Raw genomic sequence first — 20,682 nt, 5'->3', positions numbered from 1 at the left:
AAGACATCCCTTAAAATCTGCACCCTACTGAGGCCAGTGGTTTCCTCTGTCATTACAGAAGTGTAAACTCCTGGATGTGGGAGATTGAGGGTAATTTCTTACAGATGCACAGCCTCCTCTGGCTCTCGACACGGAGATTTAGGGAGAGAGGGGTTCCAGCCAGGATGAGCTGGAAAAGTTGGTCCCAAATCAGGGTGGACGAGCTCTGACGATTGAGTAACTGCAAACGTGCGAGTCTGTGACTGAACACAGGTGTATATTACTCATCATGGGCTTATCTGAAAATTATATTATTATTATAATTATTATTATTAGACACAAATGTCCATGACATACTATACCTATGTAGTCATTGGGTTTCGTGCTGAGCTACACACACACACACACACACACACACACACACACACACACACACACACACACACACACACAGACAGAGAGAGAGAGACTAGAGACCAAAAAATTATGTCTGTAAAAACGTCTGTGCTCTTTAATGGTAGAGTGTAATAGAAAGTCAGTTTGGGCCAGCCCTACTTTATTTAGGACCATTTTGAATTAAATATCACAGTCAAATATCATTGCACCGCATAGCATACAAGGAAACGGTAAAAGAGGACTGAGGCCAACCCCATGCCTGCCAACTCCAAGCTCAGCTGTTGTTTTACATGTGCTACTGTTTCTTTTCTCATGCATTGAAGGGCAGAGGTACGATACTTTTCATTCAGCATATTGAGCAGGTCTCTGGACAAGCCAGCCAGCGGTTTTATAGTTAATCAATACCAATCCATTCCCAGCCTTGATGTTAAATAGGGATCAATACAGGCAAGCTGTGACTGGATCTGATTTCAATTGGTTGGCCAAGCAGTGGGTTTTAATCTGAAGCTAAATCAGACAGGAGAACATAAGTCAGCTGAATTACAACACTCCTTTCCCAGCACTAGGAAACGCCTGTCATATTTTATTATCGCAGTCTGGGCAGGTTTATTCACCACCTACGTTTTTTATTTATTTATTATTTCGTTCGTTTCATTTGTACGAGAGAAAGAGATATAAGCTGTCGCTATAGACTAGCATATAAAAAAAAAGACAAGAAAATCCTATTCCTCAGCTCTGGCGGAGTGGGAACCTGCAAGAACGCCTCCTTTTTTTTGTCTCTTCTTAAATGATTGATTCAGAGAGACTGGACAGATCGATGAAGTTCTTAAGTTCAGTACGCTTCCCAACCAGAAGATCATAAGGATCACATCATTTCTGAATTAGTCCACCTGATTCACACAGATCAGAGATCTTGTGCTACAAAGAGGGCAGCAGTTATTATAGAGAGAAGGAAAAACTTAACCAGCACTTGGGCTGCCTTTTTCTACTCCCCTTTGAGGTGTATAACAGCATCCATAATACTCGTTTCTCATCCTAAATGTTGCTCTCCATCTTCAAAAAAGCTGTCTTATCTATCTGCAGCCATTGAAATAGCAAGCCCTCTGACGAAAGGCCTGCCATGTATTCCTGTAGATAAGTGTTGTCAGCCACCACACTTTTGCTAAGCCTCCTGAAATCCCACTTTCAGGAGCGAAATCCATAAAACTCATCCGAGTCTAGCTGATCTAATGAAACATGCTAGCCCCTATAGCACTGATTGATCAGCCAGCGGTCAAAGCCCTGGCCTGGCCGCCCCGGTGTCCCGCTCCTCTCGTGGTCCATCTATGATGATAAATTAGCATTAGATAGGGCCTAATGAGTTTACTAAACATTTGGGATTTGCGCTAATAAACTGGCAAGCTAGCAGGCTAGCAGTGAGAATGAGCAATCCCTGAGCAGCCCCTTATCTGAGGGACATGACAGTTAAACCACGCGTCCAATCTGCCATCGATTCATCATCCTGGCGCCATTGTGCATTCTTCACAAGAGGATAATTATGCAGCGACTGCTTTGGAAACACAAGTGTTTTACACAGAGAGCGAGGCCTGATGTTGCATGCATACCATGGTGAAGCACTTCAAAGAATACAATGGTTTTACTTATCTAGCAAAAATAGGCATTAAGCTGCAGACTACAGTGCCGTCTAAAGGAATGGAGCGAGAGCAAGTCTTCATAATGACATTCTAATGATCATGCAAATTAAAATCCTTGCGGCATCTGTCAGCAGTAAGACAGAAGTAAGATTTATTTCAAAGTTTGATTTATCTAGCATTAAAACGTACAATCGCGCAGCTAAACAGCCCGTTTTGTGCGTGCAAACAATTTAAGAGTTAAACAAATATTTAGCATGGCTAATGACATTCTATCAAGTTGACTCACAGCACCAACAATTCATCAGCATCGCACACCATATTTAAAACAATGTAAATTAGTGGCAGCTTTGAGCAGAGTAAACGGCTGATGATGTGTGCTGGATGGCAGACAGAAGTTGGACGCTGTAATTGCTGGGAATGATTATAATGAGGGTTTGGGAAACTTAAGCAGAGACTCACTTATAATGATAAATAGCCTTGAGCCAGCGCGTGAAACGCGGCATAACCTCTCAACTACACCACTCGCTGCTGACTCCTGGGCTCGACTGTTTCTCGTCTGGTAACCTAAAATGTAATTCAACATCATATCCAACCTCACAAAGGGCAGTAAAAGACAAGTGCATGCAGAGATATACGTCCTGCATCCCCTCCGGTGCGAGCGAGCGCAATCTACCCTCGAATGTTCATTTGAGATTCGAAAAACACGATTGCGTTTTCAGCAGAACGGACCGTTGGCCGATAATCTTTTGACAGAGGGGCCTATATTTAGAGATAACTTGTCAGCTTTAATAAATGATAGTTATTTGCTGCAGTTTTTTTGAAGGCTTCTGAGCCGATGGCCCCTCCCAGGGGCCCATGGGACGGGCGACGGCCAAGCCCCAGTGCCTCTCGTGGAGAGATGCTGATGGCGTGTGCCCAATGTCCAGATCGCTGTCCTGCGACCTCAAATTGGCGCGACCAGCACCATGTCCAATACAATCCTCACACTGTTTTCCTAACCTAATCTCAGCGGTGTCACACGACAGATTGCCACATTCGGAAAAATGGGAAATGGAGGTTGGGTGGGTGGCTGGGAGGGGGTGGTTTAAAAAGAGAAAAGACATGGGAGCTTTGTGTTTTTTGAAAAGAGAGAGATTGGAGGGACAAGGAACAGATATTTCTTCCAAGGGAGACGGCGCGCACTCAACACCCTGATCTGATTTACAAACTGCTTCCTAATGGCAAACAAATGTTGTGGGTGTGTATTTGCGAAAATGAAGAGAACTATGCAGATCAAGCCAACATCGACCGCAAACCAAAAGCAAGTTATCATGCTTTTACAGCCTAAAACACACACGCACACACGGACATAGTGTTGACAGAATCAAACAGGACGCTCCATAAACACGCAAATGTAAAATAGACAATGTGGACGAAAGAAAACCAAACATGTCAATTTAATTTAGCACGAAAACATTCTGCTGCACCGCAACGCCCGAGAGCTAGTCAAAATAAAAATTTGGTTTTAAGCACTGTTAGCTACGTGCACATAAATCAGATCTATTCTGAATTCTTTCACGGTGTGAAGTTTGAGCAAAACAGGTTGTGCTGTGGAAATGGGACACGTTGCCCACATTCACAGAGGGAAGCGTCATGAACTTCGGACATGCATTCCAGTCAGTCCTTCCTAAACCACAACTGATTCAATTTTCCCGGTTGTTATTCAAAAGGAACGTGCACCCGCGCCGAGCTATTGTGTGACAGCACACCCTCTCCAACTGCCCTGGGTGAGTTTTTGTGCACGTCTGCATGTATGTGCGGAATCACATTTTTACGTGTCTGTCGATAATCGTGCTTTATGCACGTGATTATTTGTTGCATGTGAATCCATGCGTGCATATGCATGTGTGTGTGCGTGTTGACACACTCAGCGGGGGTTTTCGTATATCCCAACAAAAGGGGAGTGTCGTTGCTTTGTGCGCTCAATCAAATAAAAGGGGGCTTTTTAAAGCACATATGTCCCTCCACGGAGTCCTGATTAGACTCTCAATATCTCAACCAGACACACGCGCACACACACACACAATGACGCCGGTTGCTGTAGTAAAACTCATTTTCACATTTCTCTTTTGCTTTTGCCCCAATGCAGCTTTCTCAGCCCCAAGAGTGTGCATGGATTTTGTCTTTCACTATAGACTCCTCGGAGCCGACGTCTTCCGCTCGCAGGGCCCATGCAACACGTCTTACAACAACACAGTGCAGGGTTCCCTCCTGTCTACACATGCTAGAGTCATTTCCCCCTTCCCTCCTCACACACAGACCCACATGGCCCAAAAAAAGGAAATGCGCACATTGCCATTGCCAAGTAGCCTACCATTAGCTTGTAGCAGCTAAATCAAGACTAGTAAGGCTTTAATCTCTAGAATCTAAACCTTGACGATTTAAAAGTGTCACACGAGTCAAGACAAAAAGCTGCTCAAAACTATTTTTTTCTTGCTTAGCCACCTGATGTCATCAAAGCTGAATGTGCCAAATGACGTCATAAGCAGAGAGCTTTCTGACTGGTTAAATTACAGAGACAAGGGGATATCTCTCAGGAAGAAGAGAGAAAAAAATAGCTTCCTCAAATAATAGAATATTTGCAGCAGCTCAGAATGTTTTCCCCTTATTTGTCTTCTAATAGGGCTGCAAAAAAACGTATTTTTAAAAGCAGACAAGTAGCATTGATTGTTTTTAGATCTAAAAGCGTTTACCTCTTAGAGGACATTGTTGTGGAGAAGCCTGCTCTGGAGTTGTGTGCTGTCGGACATCTGCTAGGCCTTGACCCACTTCTACGTGTGAGCAATGTGTGGCAGCGCTAAGGTTTGGCTTTTTGACCGCAGAGGCTGTTTCTCATTTTCTGTGTGAGTGCGAGCTGAGTGCTAGCTGCCAAGGGCAGGTTAAGCTCTCTGCTTCTCCCCTCCTGTAGATCTGGCATCCCTTCAGTTCCCCGCATAAAAGGTGGCAATCTTCATTAAAACCTCTTACAGACAACTGTCAGTTATTCACAGTTAGAAAGAGCCAGCTGTTCTCACTCGCTCTCTCGCTCTCTCTTGATCCCTCTAGTGAGACGGAAGTCACTAGTTCATAACAGAGGAGTTTAGAAGCGTAGTCGGTTCTGAAGAGTTTCAAGGTGACAGTGTCATCCACGCTGTATGCAAAGGCATTTTTGTATATCATTATGTCGAGGAGAGACAAAAGAGCAATTAACAAATAATTACAAAAGAATTTTGGTCTACATTTCAAACAAGCCAGCATAAGGAGAACCTTAAGTATGCTAATGATAAATCATTTGCATACTAGAAAACACTTGCCTTTGTTCTTTCCATTTTTTAAAGAAAATCCTCACTTTATCAATGCAACATTAATATTTAAATGGAAGAAAATATTGCATTTAAATGTACGCACATAATAAAAGGGTCATTGGGTCAGCCGATAACGTGATCTTGGGATGATCCGTATTCCCCACCCATGGCGGACGGGGAGTTTGAGAAAACTTGTTTGAGAACAGTCGATTATTTCCAATTAACTTTGCTGCCCCTAGTGGTGGAGAAATAAGTCTACGCCTTTAACTAATGCCCCACACACATACATTTCAAAGAGCAGAGAGACACACCAGCAAGCAACCAGAAAATATTCACTAAGAAACCTTTTACACAACCTACACCAAAGCAATAAGCACTTTACTAGTATAGTCCTGTGTGACACAAGGAACACTATTCTTAGTTTTTCTTCTCGTAGTGGAGATCTACACTTTTACTTTGGCCACTGCTGGACTTGCTCATTGAAGAAAAATCTCTCTCTCTCTCTCTCTCTCTCTCTCTCTCTCTCTCTCTCTCTCTCTCTCTCTCTCTCTCTCTCTCTCTCTCTCTCTCTCTCTCTCTCTCTCTCTCTCTCTCTCTCTCTCTCTCTCTCTCGTTAGCAGAGGGTTTGCTGACTGTCTCATAAATAAGGAGTTGCGGTGCACACCTGTGTACCTGCAGCAGTGAGGCTGTTACCTGGCCAGAGATATATCTGCTGTCTGCAACCTCATTAATCAGGTCTAATGGAGCTCCAGCGCTCTCCTCCTCTCACACGTGTGTCTCTGTGAACATAAACACACATATACGTGCATGTGCATCCTCTAAGACTGCTGTGGCTCTTCTGTAGATACAAGGACTTTTCGAATAAAACATTCATACACACACACATGGTCTGTTGAATGTCACCTGGACAAGGTAAGATATAAATTAATAAAAATAGTACTCTCGTGGCTGGAGGCAAAAGCAGCAGTTCAAGTGCCCTCTATTGCTCAGTCATAGGCTAGTTTTGCTCATCCAGCGTAGTTTTATTTCCTATTAAACAGGATGTTTGGGCGGGACATATCAGAGGGATCATCCTTTAATGTAACTAGCCATTATTTTACATTGTCACAGCACAATTTGCTACCTGAAAAGTCAATAATAATTTAATTTAAATTTATGCATTTGGCAGACGCTATTATCCAAAGTGACTTACGTTGCATTCAAGGTACACATTTTTACATTATTGTCATTTCTTGCTTTCCCTGGGAATCGAACCCATGACCTTGGCGTTGCTAGCGCCATGCTCAACTAGTTGAGCTACAGGAAAGCCTAGGTTTTTTACATTTACATTTATGCATTTGGCAGACGCTATTATCCAAAGCGACTTACATTGCATTGAAGGTACACATTTGACATTATTGGCAATTCTTGCTTTCCCTGGGAATCGAACCCATGACCTTGGCGTTGCTAGCGCCATGCTCTACGGGTTGAGCTACAGGAAACCTGTGATTGACTTATGACTTATCACGCAATAATATTGCGTGATAAGTCAGAGTCACGCAATCTTAAAGGGAGGGACAATCTCTAAAAAAGCATTTGAGTTGACAACAATTTAGACACTTTCAGAATTTTTTTATTTTTAGGAGTAACATGTTGTCGCTGGGACAGTGCCTTTAAAAGATAATCATATTAGTGCTTAAGAGTAATATACAGTTAGATAGATATATACAGTAACCTTAAGGCACTACTATGAACAGTTTAGCGGTAAATAAGGTACAAAGATGCTCTTTAGGATAATTCCGTTGTACCCCTAAAGGTACAACTGCAGTATTAACTTTTAGCAGATTTTTTAAAATTAACTTTAAGCAGATTTAATGCACCAGTCTGAGCCCATATTTTGCACATATCTACAAAATATGGGCTCAGACTGGTGCATTTAAACTGCTAAAAGTATTTTTTTCTGCGTTTAAGAGAATACAGAAGGACTAAAACCTAAAAGACAAGGCCTAAAGGTGTACAAAAGTCTACGCAAGGCGTGTGAGAAAAAGACAGGCCGAGGAATTAACACTTAACACAGGCTTAATTACGGCATGCTCGCGCCTGTGAAAACCTGCCATTCAAGTGCATTGGTAAATAAACCTCTCTTTACAGGTGATCCAAATGCGTCTCGCTCCAGACAGCTCTCTGTTCCAGCGCTGATATGTAATTAAAATCATCTCCAAAATTCTCCTCGACAGGACGGGCCCGAGCCAAAAATGTAAATGACATTAAGGGAGACAATGAATTGAATTTTGTTTAATGTCCCTTTTGCTGGTGCTAATTTACATAGCGCTTTTTCCAACAAAAGCTCTGACCTTCTAAACGCTGGCATTTGCTCAGTTCTGAGAGAAGGCCTGTGTGTGGATGAGAGGGAGGAGGTCTTTTTAAGTAGCCTGGTCGGAGAAGATACAAACAAAAGGGCGGAGGAACGATCGGTGTTGGTTTTTCAAGATTAAAAACCCTGCAACAGGAGGAGTACGTACACACGTTTTGACCCAGCATATGGCTCCAGGAAGACCTAGCTAATAACCAAGCACAATCCCTTCTGGAAAGGTCTTTCAGTATGAAAAAATTAATGAGCATTTAGCTAAATCAGCACCGGGACCCAAATATCATGCGGCCTGACAGGTGCAAAAGCCTCAGCGAAATGAGCTACATAAACCGTCCTGCTACACAACTGTGTCTGACAACAAAAAAAGTCAATCTCATGAATTATTCAGTTGAAGGAGGGGGTTGGCTGTCAGAGGTCAGTATGTCTTGACCTTTCTGACAGGAAGTGAATGGGAGATCGGTTGGCTAGGGAAACCCTGATCGCTCTTGAGTCGGAGAGAGGCATTATTAGTTCTCGGACCGATACGGGGGCGGTAAATGATCCAACACCTTGCTCTTCACATGTGTGTTCGAGACATCACCTACAAGAGTTCAGGATCTAGCAGTAGAACTCCTCATATCTGATGCTCAATCTATCTTTCAAAAATATCGATGAATAATCTATGGCGAAGCAGGGTCGGGTTGTGAAATATTTAAAGATCCATCGAGGTTGAAATTTTGTAACAGCTGTGAAATACAACTAAATTTTTTTTTCATTTCTTCTTCTTCTTCTTCTCCTCGTGAAGAACCTAAAGCTGCACTAAAGTCCAAGAGAAATAGTATAAACAGATGTCTGGCTTGACTACAGGAAAATAGGACACATTTGGAATGATAAGTCTCCTAAACTCCATTGAAAATGCCAGAAGCGAGCGGGTGCCAGTTATTGTCCAAGCCCGTGCCAACAAGCAGTATGCCTGGCCCATGTGCCATCTGGGAGAATGTGGCTGAAAACGTTATTGATAATGGATCACCAGATCTTCTGGTCACCGTAGCCATGTTTAGCAGAACATTCTCTATCTATCTGTCTGTCTATCTATCCTCAGTCCAACCCAGTTAAATGTTTTGATTGTAATGCAATCGACCCTTTCTTGTCCGCTTACACAACTGCACTTTCAATCTACTTCCTGTGCACGCAAATGCTTGTTTATAAATGGTGAATGAGCATCTCAGCTATGCATAAAATTCCCTGGTGTACTGTAACGTTCCACTTTTTCCTCCGGGACCAGAAAAAAGACGGACCTAACAAGACATTACCCCACAGGATTGGTTTTGTGATTACAAATTAGCTTTATATCATACACCCCACCTGCACGAATGCTTCAGTCATTTGAGGTTCATGTTTCCATGCGTTCCGGGCTGTCCCGGCCGCCTTGTTCTCCGAGCGTTGGATAAAATCATCTGTTCACAGTTGTGATATGCAGACAATGCAGTCAGCTAATGAAGTACATCTGCTTTTGTGATCTGACAGAACGGATCGCCCCTCTATGAAAATGATCCTCTCGAGCCTTTCAGACGCCTCACAATCAAAATGTGAGCTTTTTTATCCACCGTTTCAACCTACCACAATATCCCTCCTTTTTGCCTTCTTTGCACTGTTCTCCCTTTCCTCTTTTACTAGTGTTACACACATTGTTCACCAGATTGAAGCACAAAGCGCCAAGACATCCGATCCATCCACCTCTATTTAGCCACGACACAAAGCCGGGCAATTTATGGGAAGAGTCAATGCGGTAAATATCAGTGAAACCCTGTTGTAAAGTGTTCATGTGTTTCTTTAAAGGTAAATACACTGTATAAGCCACAGTTGGAAGAATCGACTCTGACTGCCTGAGACTCCTTTCAGGACCTGCTAAGAGGAAGTGATATGTGTTTTATCTTCTGTTCAGAAAACCAAAACAAATCCTCCTCCTCCTCCTCCTCGTCGGGACTCCTCTTTTTTTTTTCTTCCCCCACCCCTGAGCTTTTCTTTCTCTTGCGGTTGAGTTACAGTGAGTGTATGAATGTCTGTCCTGTAACTAATTACTGTTCGCACACTGTCAGAGCTCTTCAGCACGTCTGTTTAAACAAGCTAATCATTTAATGCAAAGATAACCAAGGTTACTGAGATTGATTCACACTCTTTGAGAGTGTTTACAAAAGAAAATGTAAGGAACTCATGTCCCCCTCCAAAAAAAGGTTAAACAGAGGCTCGGTTCGAAAACCTAGTGGGCTGCCATACATTGGCAACATTTGAGGGCATCACAGGCGCACATCATTATTATGCTACCTTTTAAGATACCATTTTTTTGGGCAAATTGTAAGGCAGCATTGCTTATTCATGGATGAGCAAATCCCAAAAATACTTACAATTCATTCAGAATTAAAAAGTATAAATGAAAATGAACTAATTTACCTAATATTTACCTGTGCTGTGTATTTTTTGCTTATTGTGGACTTAGCTTAGCAATATATTAATACTTTATGGTAAATCAAATGTGATTCACATTTACAGTAAGTTGTTTAGATTCTGCCTGTACACTGTAAATAAAAAAGTTATAACATGTTTTTACATTGCTTTAACTCATGAAAATAAGTTATGTTTTTTAAGTCAGTTTAATGCAATTTAAGTTTAAATAACTTAAACATCCAAGTTGATTGTACTTCAAAAATGACACTTTTTTTGCAGTGTAAAAACAGCGTAAGAAAGAGAAAATAAGACACATTATTAAGTTTTGTAACAGAGCCATGGACTATCAATTAAATCAAATTGATTATGAATAAGCTGTTTGAAAACAAAACAAACTTATGCCTGCTCCAAAAGAGGAATCAAACCTCACAATGACCGATTCACTCACATTATTGTGTAGCACTTTCCACATTAGGACCACATGACGTGAGAGCGGGAAATGCTCAGACCTCGAAACACGCAAGCACGGTCATAATAACTTTGACACACAGGGCATGAGTCCTTTTTTCCGACGCTTCACACACTTCATGCGTTGTGACTGACAGCGGCAACTGGTAGTGGTCACTGCTATTTGATTACTAATAAGAGAGATGTTCCCTCTGTCAGATACCAAACATTCCCCGCTAAGCAAACAGCTATTTCAGCAAGTCAAACATTAGCATTGCTATCCACTGGTGGCGCATATTTTGTTCCCGGCTTTACCCATCATCTCACCCTCCAATCTAATTTCTCACTCAGTGGACAGACAAGTTCGTGATCGTGAGATAACTTTGCAACAGCCACGGCAAGAAAACAAGAGAGAGAGAGAGAGAGACAGAGAGACAGATAGAGAGAGAGACTCTTGCTGCTGGCAGCACTTGCTGCTTATTCATGGCTCTTTACAGCAGATGGAAACAGAGAGACTCCTGGCTTTATAGAGCAAGGTAGGCTTGTTCTAGCTCACTAATCTCCAAGAGGCCCGGACTCGAGCAGCCAGCGCTCCCTGTCACATTTACCGTTTCAACCACGAGTCCAAGACCTGCCCTGCCGTAATCCACGTACGTGCTGCCACTACAGGGATAATTGGACAAAAAGGAAGAAGTGTAAGTCTCGCCGAGTAAGTGTAACCTTGAGCCAGACTCACAAAGAGAAACATAAGCTGCAAAAAAAAGAAAGAAAGAACGTCAATTACCCACTCGGCGGGAGCCGGTGTGTTTGAACACGCTTTCCCTAATGTGATCAACATGCAACCGCCAACAGCCAGCCCAGAAACATTACTCATTTCCCACCGGCAGCACTACAGAGCGCAACGTAAAGACACCTTTTTGCCTCAAACATGCACGCTCGCAGACGCAACGTTACCGCTCCGTTGCGGCACGCAAGTCGTGCCACAGTGCACGGTTTACAGAGAAGATAAGCAGAGCTGTTGTTAACAAATTAGGATGAAAGAGTTGTGAGTTTAAAACCAAACGCTCTCTAGATGTGTCTCGAGGAAAGCTGCTTCCCTGACAACTCACCAGCAATTACACGGTCCCTAAAGACACCCCCGGGTTTCCACGTCAACACACCTGCACAACAACACAGGGCAAACCCAGGCCGGGCCGCTGGGCCGCAGCGCCCTGCACTCACACACGGAAGGCAGGAAGCAGATAGAGTCTTACCTGTCGATGATCACGGGGTCTGAGGGCGTTTCGTTCCTGTTTCCGCAGCTTTTTTTGTCACAACACCGACTTGGGGAGAGGAACACAGAGAGAGAGAGAAGAGAAGACGAGACATGAGATGAGACGAGACGAGATATGAGAGAATCAGCAAACAGCTTGCATGTGTCTTTCGTCTTCGAGCGCCGTGTGTTTCGATTTATTCATCTGACACGCTCTCGCGTCCTCTTTTCTAGCTAACCGCCGAGGTGTTTGGCATAGGTTCTGGCTGAGCCTGATGGTGTTGGTGGCTGCGGTTCTCGCAGATGCGGGCGGCGGGTAAACACGGCGCCCGGCGCTGTGGCTGAAGGAGGGAAAACAGCATGTTTTTGGTGTTTGTCTTAGTGCTGAGAGGAGGAGAGGGGGTGCCAGGAGGCTGGGAGGGGGGAAAGCTCTCTCTCAGCCCCAGCTTTTGTTTACCTCTAATTGTCAAGCTGTTGTGTCTGGAGAGGATGCAAGATGCCACCTTCAACCAGGATTTCTGTGGGGCACTTATTAATTACCAGCTCAAAAAGCCTCCATCAGTCTCCTACAATGTGCCAATGCCTCCATTTTGAGGCCCTGAAGATGCTTCCATTATGCTTTCTTTAATTAATGTTGAAATTACTGAGGGAAAAAAAAAATGTTATGCCTCTTGAATTTAAAGAAGCCCACTTGTATAATGGTTACATGTCTAAGTGAGCTAAATTAACACCATATGGTATGGAAAACACGTAAAGCTCCTTAAAGCTGACAGCTAAAGTGATTAAGGTACGTCTATGGACCTCTGCTTGGGACTCGGAAACGCATCTGTGCGGTTTGACGCAAGCAACAGAGTGCGATGCGAAGAAACGCGGCTTCGCAAACTCTCAAAAGTTTGGAGGGTTATTATCTGGAGTGCAGAAGGATGTGGCGTGACCTTTGAGCACGGTTCTCACTCTTTTCCTATTTGGTGGAAAATTGAGTGCTTGCTTCCAGGCGTGTCGGGTTCTCTTCTAGTGCAGTTGTGTTGTTTAATGTAATTTTTTACTTTTAAAATAACCGCATGATTTTCTGTGGCGCGTGCGTAAAAATCTGAACAGACAATGTGGCGCATGGTCAAATTGCTGAGGATGAAGAAAAAAGAAGAAGAAGAAAAAAAAAAAAAAAAAACACTCTCCAAAAGGCCCGAGTAGCGCACACACGCGTCTGCACTCGTGTGTGAGAGAATTTCAATTCATCCTCTATAGTATTAAAAGTCCAGTGAGATCATTCATAAGTCCGATGCCACCAAATGATTCAGTCAAATTTGCGCTTTTGAAGTAGGACTTCTGAAACTCGCAGAGCAGGGCGCAAAGCAAACCGTAAATCATTATGCGTAAGCCGCCTGACAATTCTGAACATTTGGAATCTTTTCAGCGTATCCAGGCAGATCTATTCAGGGATTCATTGATTTTCTGTAAGGCTGACGCTCGAAGGCCTGGATAGGCCTGCAATGTGTGCGTTACGCATTTATGAAAACGTGACAATACATTATGGCTGATGCAATTATGTACAATTAAATACAATCATGCAATCAAATGTAATAGCATAATTATCTGAAAATGTTCAAATGTGATTTTCTTACCTGCACATAATTTCGTGTGTGAGAAGAACCCGGCACATTTCTGGGTTTTTGTCTTGTCCTTCATAAATAATAGCCTTGAAATAAAAGTAACAGTGAAGACCTTTTAAACACACTTGGGCTAAAATATGACAGTTAAAATATTAAATATAAAACAAAGTGAAATTCCACCTAAAATAATCAAATGTGGTTTTATGGCACAAAGTTCATGTTCATCAATTAAAAACCGACAAGAGAGTGTGCGTAAATAAAATCCATTTAGCCCACATACCTTGTTAAACAATGTTTTATCTGTAAACCAACACACATGCCCACATTCTAGATAGAGATAACCTTTGTGTTATTAATTTGCATAAATAAATATGATGTTTGAAATGAATAGCAACACTTGGCCGGTCATTGCGATGACAAATTATACCACATGCATATCACTTTAGACATGAAGAGTCGCATATGCTTCTGTTTAGATCTTTGCGCTATTTATTTGGGGAATTATAATAGAAATCACATAGTTGTCGCTTCTCCGACGCAGATGGCCGCGGTAAATAATACCCATAACCGTACACATCAACGCGGTTATAATCTGCAGATATTTAGGGGTAGAGTGCTAATGGGCAATCTGTTGTTTATTTTGAGCCGCTAACAATGATTTTTCTTTAGATAAAAAGCGGTGTCGGGGGGTACGCTTGAGTAATTTTTGAGCATTGGCTTTAACAGATGGCGTTTGGAGCTGTAGGTGCGCACGGGCCTTGGTGCTTTTTGCGCGTTCTGTCTCACTCTCCCTTTCTTTCTCTCCCTCCCTCCCTCCCTGTCTGCCCTGCTCCCGTTATGATGTACTGTGCAAGAGCGCACTCCAACGCGTCCTTCCGTGGGATCCGTGGGGCGCGTTGGAGTGCGCTCTTGCACAGTACATCATTGCAAAATAACATACACATATATATATAAAAAATGAATTATACATGTATACACAAACAGTAATATATAAGTGTATGAAAATCCAAACACTGCTGTATATCTAAACATTAAACTGGGGACGAAAACAAATGCAAGCTTAATGTGCGTAAATAAACACGGTGCAAAAATAAATTACAACAAAATATTTAAAAACTCATAATAAAGTATAGTCGCAATTAGGTCACTTTTACATTTTAATTTGTCAACTGCACGCTAAATCAAGCGTTGGTTTCTAATTCTGATGACATAATTAATTCTAATCATTAATTTTATTAAGACATAAGATACAATCCAAGCCGTTAGAAATAACAAATTGAGCACTGGGTTGAATTTATCAGACATTATTTGATGTATCCTCCTTTTTTTTTCTTCCTCTGCCTCTCAATGAAAATATACGGAAAACCATAAAGTGGCTGTTCAGCGCCATTGACTCTTTGATCATGTTCAGCTCCATTCAGAGGCGTCTCAGATAAAATCCTTCATATTTTCTCTCCTGTGATGCCAAACGATGGATAAACTACAGATAACAAGAGCCTCAAAATCAAGCTAAAGATCCGCCCTGTTCTTTACTATGAGAGGCTGAAATGGACAATGGGAATGAGCTGAGAGTGATTTCAGAGAACATCAGAGCACAATATGAACTCAAGTGTCTGTCTCACGCCTGGAGCTTCAATTTTATGCCTTTAACCAGATCTGATTACAGCACAACAAAAGTCAGCTTTCACGTGCGATATAAACGACACAAGGACATTTAGTGACTGAATGACACTTAATAAATATTGCACTGCCAAATAAAAAAAATATATATATATTTAATTTTAATATACTATGATATAAAAATGATTAAAATAATTTATTCAGTATAATATGCATGCTTTAAAAGTACACGGATTACTTAGCTTATACAAAATAAGATTTAATAAAAAGTCAACCTATTGAGCGCAACACACAAATATGGGTTTTGACTATAATGATAATATGGCTTAAAAGATACTTAACCGCGTAAACTATTAACACAATTTTTTAGCCTTTGTCCCAAGGAAATATTTTTATTTTATTTTAAATGCGTAATTTAAATTAAAAAACAAAAATTATATATGGAAACACATGTTTGTGCCCGACACTATTTCATTAATTCGCAATGAATTATCAAACAGCTACACGAAAAGAAAAACGTGGTAATGTGATTCATATTAAATTAAATCCGCTAAATAACCTCCCCCATTAATCAGAGCAACCCAAAAATGAGCCACGGCTTTACATTACAGTGTCCATGTTACCCTAGCACACGTAAAAAGAGCGAGCAATAAAACGCACTGCATCTCCAATAAATTATACATATAAAGAAGATTATGTATTTACTTATGCTGTATTTACTTATGTAAACATGAACAATGTAGCCTTATGTGAAGCACGTGCAACTTAAACTCTCTCTCTCTCTCTCTCTCACACACACACACACACACACTCACAGAGAGAGATTATAAATATAAATACACAGACACGAGTAATAGAAAATAAACGTGCTTACCTGTTTTGTCATGGAATCGATTAACCGAACATAAAGATCCTGTTCTGTTCTGACGCCTGTGGGAAATTATTTTTTGTTTTTCAATGTGGAAAAGTCTGGTGAAAAAAACTATACAAAGTTTCCTCGGGAAAAAAAAAGTATTCTTGAAATTCACCAATAATATTTTTTTTTTTAAAGTTTGCCATGTACTAAAATTACATTTGTGGAATAAACTGAACTAACCGTAAGCCAATACGGCTCCACTGAGTGAATAAAACACTTGTAAATCTACCCCTGCTGAATAGAGAAATGTACACTTACCGTTGCTGTACAATAGTTGTAGTTTGTAATGTATCCCATTGTTAGTTTTTTCACTGTTAGGTTCCTGAAAATAAGCATTTGTTTGGGGTCAGATTGGCATTACTAGGCTCTTGAGATTTTTGTATATTTATGAAATGCATGCATTTTTGTCTGTATGCATGTGCAACTCTTTTTTTTCTTTTTCTTTTTTTATTATAGTAGAATAATTCCTGGCAATAATGTGTATAATGCATATTTATTTTGTTTTTGTTTTTGTTTTGTTTTGTTTTCTCTGTGATATCCGTCAAAAGTGTTTTATGGCGCACGTGTTTCCAAAGATCTATAGATGTGGAAGTTTTAAGCTGAAAATTCAGAGCTGTATTCCAGAGTGGCGCTTACTTTCTCCTTCTCCACAAAGTCCACAAAAGCTGTCCTTTCGATCTCCACTGGCTGTCCCTGTCTGTCATAAAGCGCCAGGACGAAGTGGAAAAAATTGGATTTTCTGAGGTTGGATGGCGGTTGTTTCTCATAATGCGCCCGTGCCAGACCAACTCCACTGCGGGGAAAACAAGACACCGGTGTGGGTTAAAACAACAGGCGTACACTTGAGATATAGATAGATGTAGATAGAATGAAAACATGGGAGAATTCTTGATTTGTCACTTAAACTGTAATATGATGTAATGAACAGGGGAAAGCGGCGAAGAGGTGCATGGGGAGAGTGTAATTGATACATGGCATATTGGGGATTTAGGGGTCGATCTGAGAAATGCATTAAAAATCGGATGATTTGGCAAACGTACCTCTGGGCGGCCGTGTTCGCATCCACCACCCCAGCCGTGTGCATCCACGATCGGACCGGATTCATGCCACTGCCCAGCGGTTCCTCTTTCATAGTGGTCCCCCCTCTCGGTATATTTTCCTGAATCCCAAACATTAAAACAGTTCGCGTGCAACCCACTTCCAGCCAAAGAGATGAAATGAGAGTGTGAGCGAGGGCGCGTCGTTTCTCCAAGCCCCTTCGGATAGCAGTAAGAGTTTGTTTGGGATTTGTCGAAAAGAGAAGAAGAAGAAGAAAAAAGCAGTCCCGACTCCTTCTTCAGTCCGTCCTGCGTTGGCACCACATGAACGATTCAGTGCGTAAAGATTCTCAAGCCTCTCCAGCAGCTTGTTTGGATAGATGGAGATCCTCCCGTGGAAGAAGCGAGGCGAGTCGCGCAAATAGCAGGGATATTACAGTTGTTTTAATTCAGTTAAACATTTCTTGCAACTTTCTGCGGTTGTTGTTGTTGTTGATGAGGATGATGATGGTGGTGATGATGCTCTTAGCTTGGTGGCATCCTATAACAACAGCATCAAAAAAGGCTTCGGGACACTGCTGAATCCACCACTTCTGGCTCCAAAAGACAAATAAACGCGTAAATGATCACCGTGGAGGTGTTCCCGGACACGGGAGAGGATGATGAGGGGCCTTTAGCGCGTCTTTGCAGAATGGATGGAAGCATACAAAACTCAACCCTCTATCCCCCAGGACTGGAACCTTTCCCGGGAGCCAAAAACTCCAGACCCACGGGATCCACGCTGTCAGAGGATGACGCGCGTGTGGGCGTGGCTTTGCCCATACATGGAAAGGATTGACGCTTCCTGTCGCTGGGCTTTAAGCTTGGACCGTGAGTACATACCCGACTAGAGTCACTGCTGCTGCTGCCGCTGCTTTTGCAGAGAACATCATGTCAAGTAATCATCAGAGAGGAACAAAAATGAATGATAATGAATAAAGCGCGGCGCGCAGGAACTAGATATACAGTCTGAGAAAGTGCCATGCAAGTTTATAGAGTGCAAAAGGAACACTGACCGCCCGCCCGTCCGTCCGATGCGACTGTTAGCCGGTTTCCAGAATTCAATTCTTACTGGGCCATCATCACAACCACAGTGCCAAACGTCCCGGGCGCCTAATTGACTAAATCGATTCACTAGTTTCTTAAGTCATGAAGGTGTACTGGCATTTTAAGACTAGATGCTCCTTATAATAAACACCCTGGGCATCTGCATAATGGCGTAATGCGCGTCTTAAATTATGAGAACACTGACTGCTCGAATCTAAAGCTCACAGTTTGCGCGCGTGGAGCGAACCGAGGCGATGTCAAACTCCTAGTCCTAGTGCGTACGCGCTTAATTTTGTAAATTATTCCAGAATTACATCTGAAACCGTGAAAGGACTCGGGGGAAACATTGCGTCCACCCTCTCCTTCTATGCGCAAGAAGTAGGATGTCTTTTGTAATAAAAATATAATCATTTATCAGAACAATAAGGGTCATTTTTTCATTCTTTTCGAAAGGTGCTCGTGCCTCCGATATTGTCAGATCACGCATGCATGTTAATATTTGAATTAATGGGCGAAAATGGAAGTCCGATGTTGGTTATCTGGGGACCCTGTGCGCTGGAGGGAGGGATGGATGGATGGATGGATGGATGGACGGAGAGAGGAGAAGAGAGATGTGTTTTACACAGCAATCTATTCTGCTAGTGTTGGGGGTTAATGACTATTGCCAAAGATAAGTGAATTATCAAAGCTGTTGCTCTTGCCTCGACTCAAAATCCATCACGTTGCATCGTCGTCTAATTAAATACGTAAGTAATAAAATTATATTTTACGACAATTTAAGATTGATATGCTTTTTGTCTTTAATTCGCAATGACTTTGATCCATGCATACGCTGAATGCCTCTGTGAACTTTAGTGTTAAATGGCACTCTAGGCAGCAAATGGTTATTAATGTGCGCTTATCTTATTCATGAAACAGTTGTTTTTTGTTTCACGTGAAATGCTATAATCATGGTTATCAAAAATTATAATTACTTGTGTGCTAATAAATAAGTCTAAAGTATGACCTTTTTGGCATGTGATATCTGTTTAAATTTATTATTATTATTTTATATATTTTTTATCAATTGATTATTATTATTATTATTTTAATTCTTTTTCACAAACCCTAACTTACCATAATAAATATTTCAGGTTTGCTAACTCTAGGCCTAATCTACAGTATCTCTAATACAGATTACACACCAAAGCGATTTCAATCTGATTACCAAATTAGGGTTTTAGTCTAAATCCCTTTAAATCTGATACTGTTGACTAGAGAAGTTCAACAATCCCATCGCGTAGGTAACGATCCCGTCCTAAAAAGGAGTTTTAAACCTTATTTGACAACAAATGCAGCTGCCCCTCTATTTTGGAAGATATTAGGCGAAAATGAATGCAAATCTGTGTTCAGAAGCCATCTGGCCGGAGACTGGAGAATCAGCTGCTCGCCTGAATCCATCTCGGCTCATTTCTGAGGCTCATCTGGAGCCCGGAGCCAAAGCGTGCAAAATGCGCTCTTTAATTCACCAACTTTCACTTTCGCTCCTCGACGTTTGAAAATTAAGTGCGCGACAAATGTATGTTTTATGACACCAAAAATCCCGCGTGTTTACTCTGATTCGGATTTATTTGCGTTTTGCATTTCGCAAGTGTCAGATGTCAGTTTTTGTTATGCAAAAAAAAAAAAAGCACCAGATTAAAAGCGTTGCTAAAATAACATTCAAAATATTCCATAGGGGGAGAAAAAGACAGTTTCCCAGCACACACACACACATGAAAAAAAGCTTATAGGGTTGCAAACATAAGATAATAATAATAATACTACTTTGGAAAAAAAATTGATCTGTGTATTAAATGTTTAGACCTTTAATAGCATATATAATTGTTGACAATAATCAAAACATGACGTTACATTATAGGTTCTTAAGAACAGTGTTTTGGGTATATTCTACCATGACAAAAAGCGTTTTTGCTTCCAACCGGAACCTTTATTTATTTTATTTTTTTAAACTGAACGCTGCGGATTGAGCTTTATTCTGTCTGCCCATGTTAGATCTTATTTGGGGAGATGTACTAACCGAGAGCGCGGGACAAAGGAAAAGTTAGTCATGCAGAAGGTGTGTGTGGGTTTGAATAAGATTTGTTCGGCGTTGCCAAGACCTCCCGAAGAAACGACCCTCCTCCTTATTGTGTGTGAAGTGTTCCTTTTGTGTGAATTTACGGGGTGAGGCTCCAATGATCCCCAACAAATTTGCATTTAAATAGCGACATCAACCGATTCGCGTGCCACACACCAGTGGCTTTCCCAGATGTCAAGGCAAAGTCAGTCAGATGGCCAGTGCCCAGATGTCCCCTCCACGCATCATACCAGCGCACCACGACTTTCCTATTTGCATCTTTGCGCACGGCCAAATCTTCCAAAGCCCACTTTTAATCTTAAAGGTCTGGGGCAGAAATGACACCTGCAAAACTCTAGAGAAGCTGGAGGAGAGGCATGGCTATAGAGAGGGCGAGGGCCTGTCTGTCTCCAACATCACAGAAAAGCGTTGACATGTGCGTTCGGGCTGGTATGGCATTGAGACATGAAATTAAATTAGCAGTGTTGAGATTCTTGTGCGTAAAATCGG

The 20,682-nt window shown here is 41.8% G+C and overlaps 1 protein-coding gene across 9 annotated transcripts in view; it reads right to left on the bottom strand.

Annotated features, from left to right (window-relative positions):
• Positions 1-18,573, bottom strand: part of ebf3a (EBF transcription factor 3a) — a 96,626-nt gene extending 78,053 nt beyond the window's left edge. For 2 of the 9 annotated variants that reach the window (XM_067429253.1, XM_067429246.1), the window contains exons 1-6: positions 16,992-18,567; positions 16,588-16,744; positions 16,210-16,273; positions 15,910-15,965; positions 13,428-13,501; positions 11,807-11,875 (exon numbers count right to left, since the gene is read on the bottom strand). In XM_067429253.1, coding sequence (XP_067285354.1) covers positions 11,807-11,875; positions 13,428-13,501; positions 15,910-15,965; positions 16,210-16,273; positions 16,588-16,744; positions 16,992-17,125 — 554 coding nt within the window. In that variant the 5' untranslated portion in view covers positions 17,126-18,567. Of the gene's footprint in view, positions 1-11,806; positions 11,876-13,427; positions 13,502-15,909; positions 15,966-16,209; positions 16,274-16,587; positions 16,745-16,991 lie in introns of all 9 variants that reach the window. The other 7 variants (XM_067429247.1, XM_067429248.1, XM_067429249.1 and 4 more) reach the window with 6 other exon arrangements.
• Between the last annotated feature and the right edge of the window lie 2,109 nt (positions 18,574-20,682).

Source organism: Pseudorasbora parva, chromosome 21, assembly GCF_024679245.1.
Source record: "Pseudorasbora parva isolate DD20220531a chromosome 21, ASM2467924v1, whole genome shotgun sequence".
Lineage (NCBI taxonomy): Eukaryota > Metazoa > Chordata > Actinopteri > Cypriniformes > Gobionidae > Pseudorasbora > Pseudorasbora parva.
Note: the sequence above shows the minus strand (reverse complement) of the source record. Positions and strands in the feature narration are given on the sequence as shown.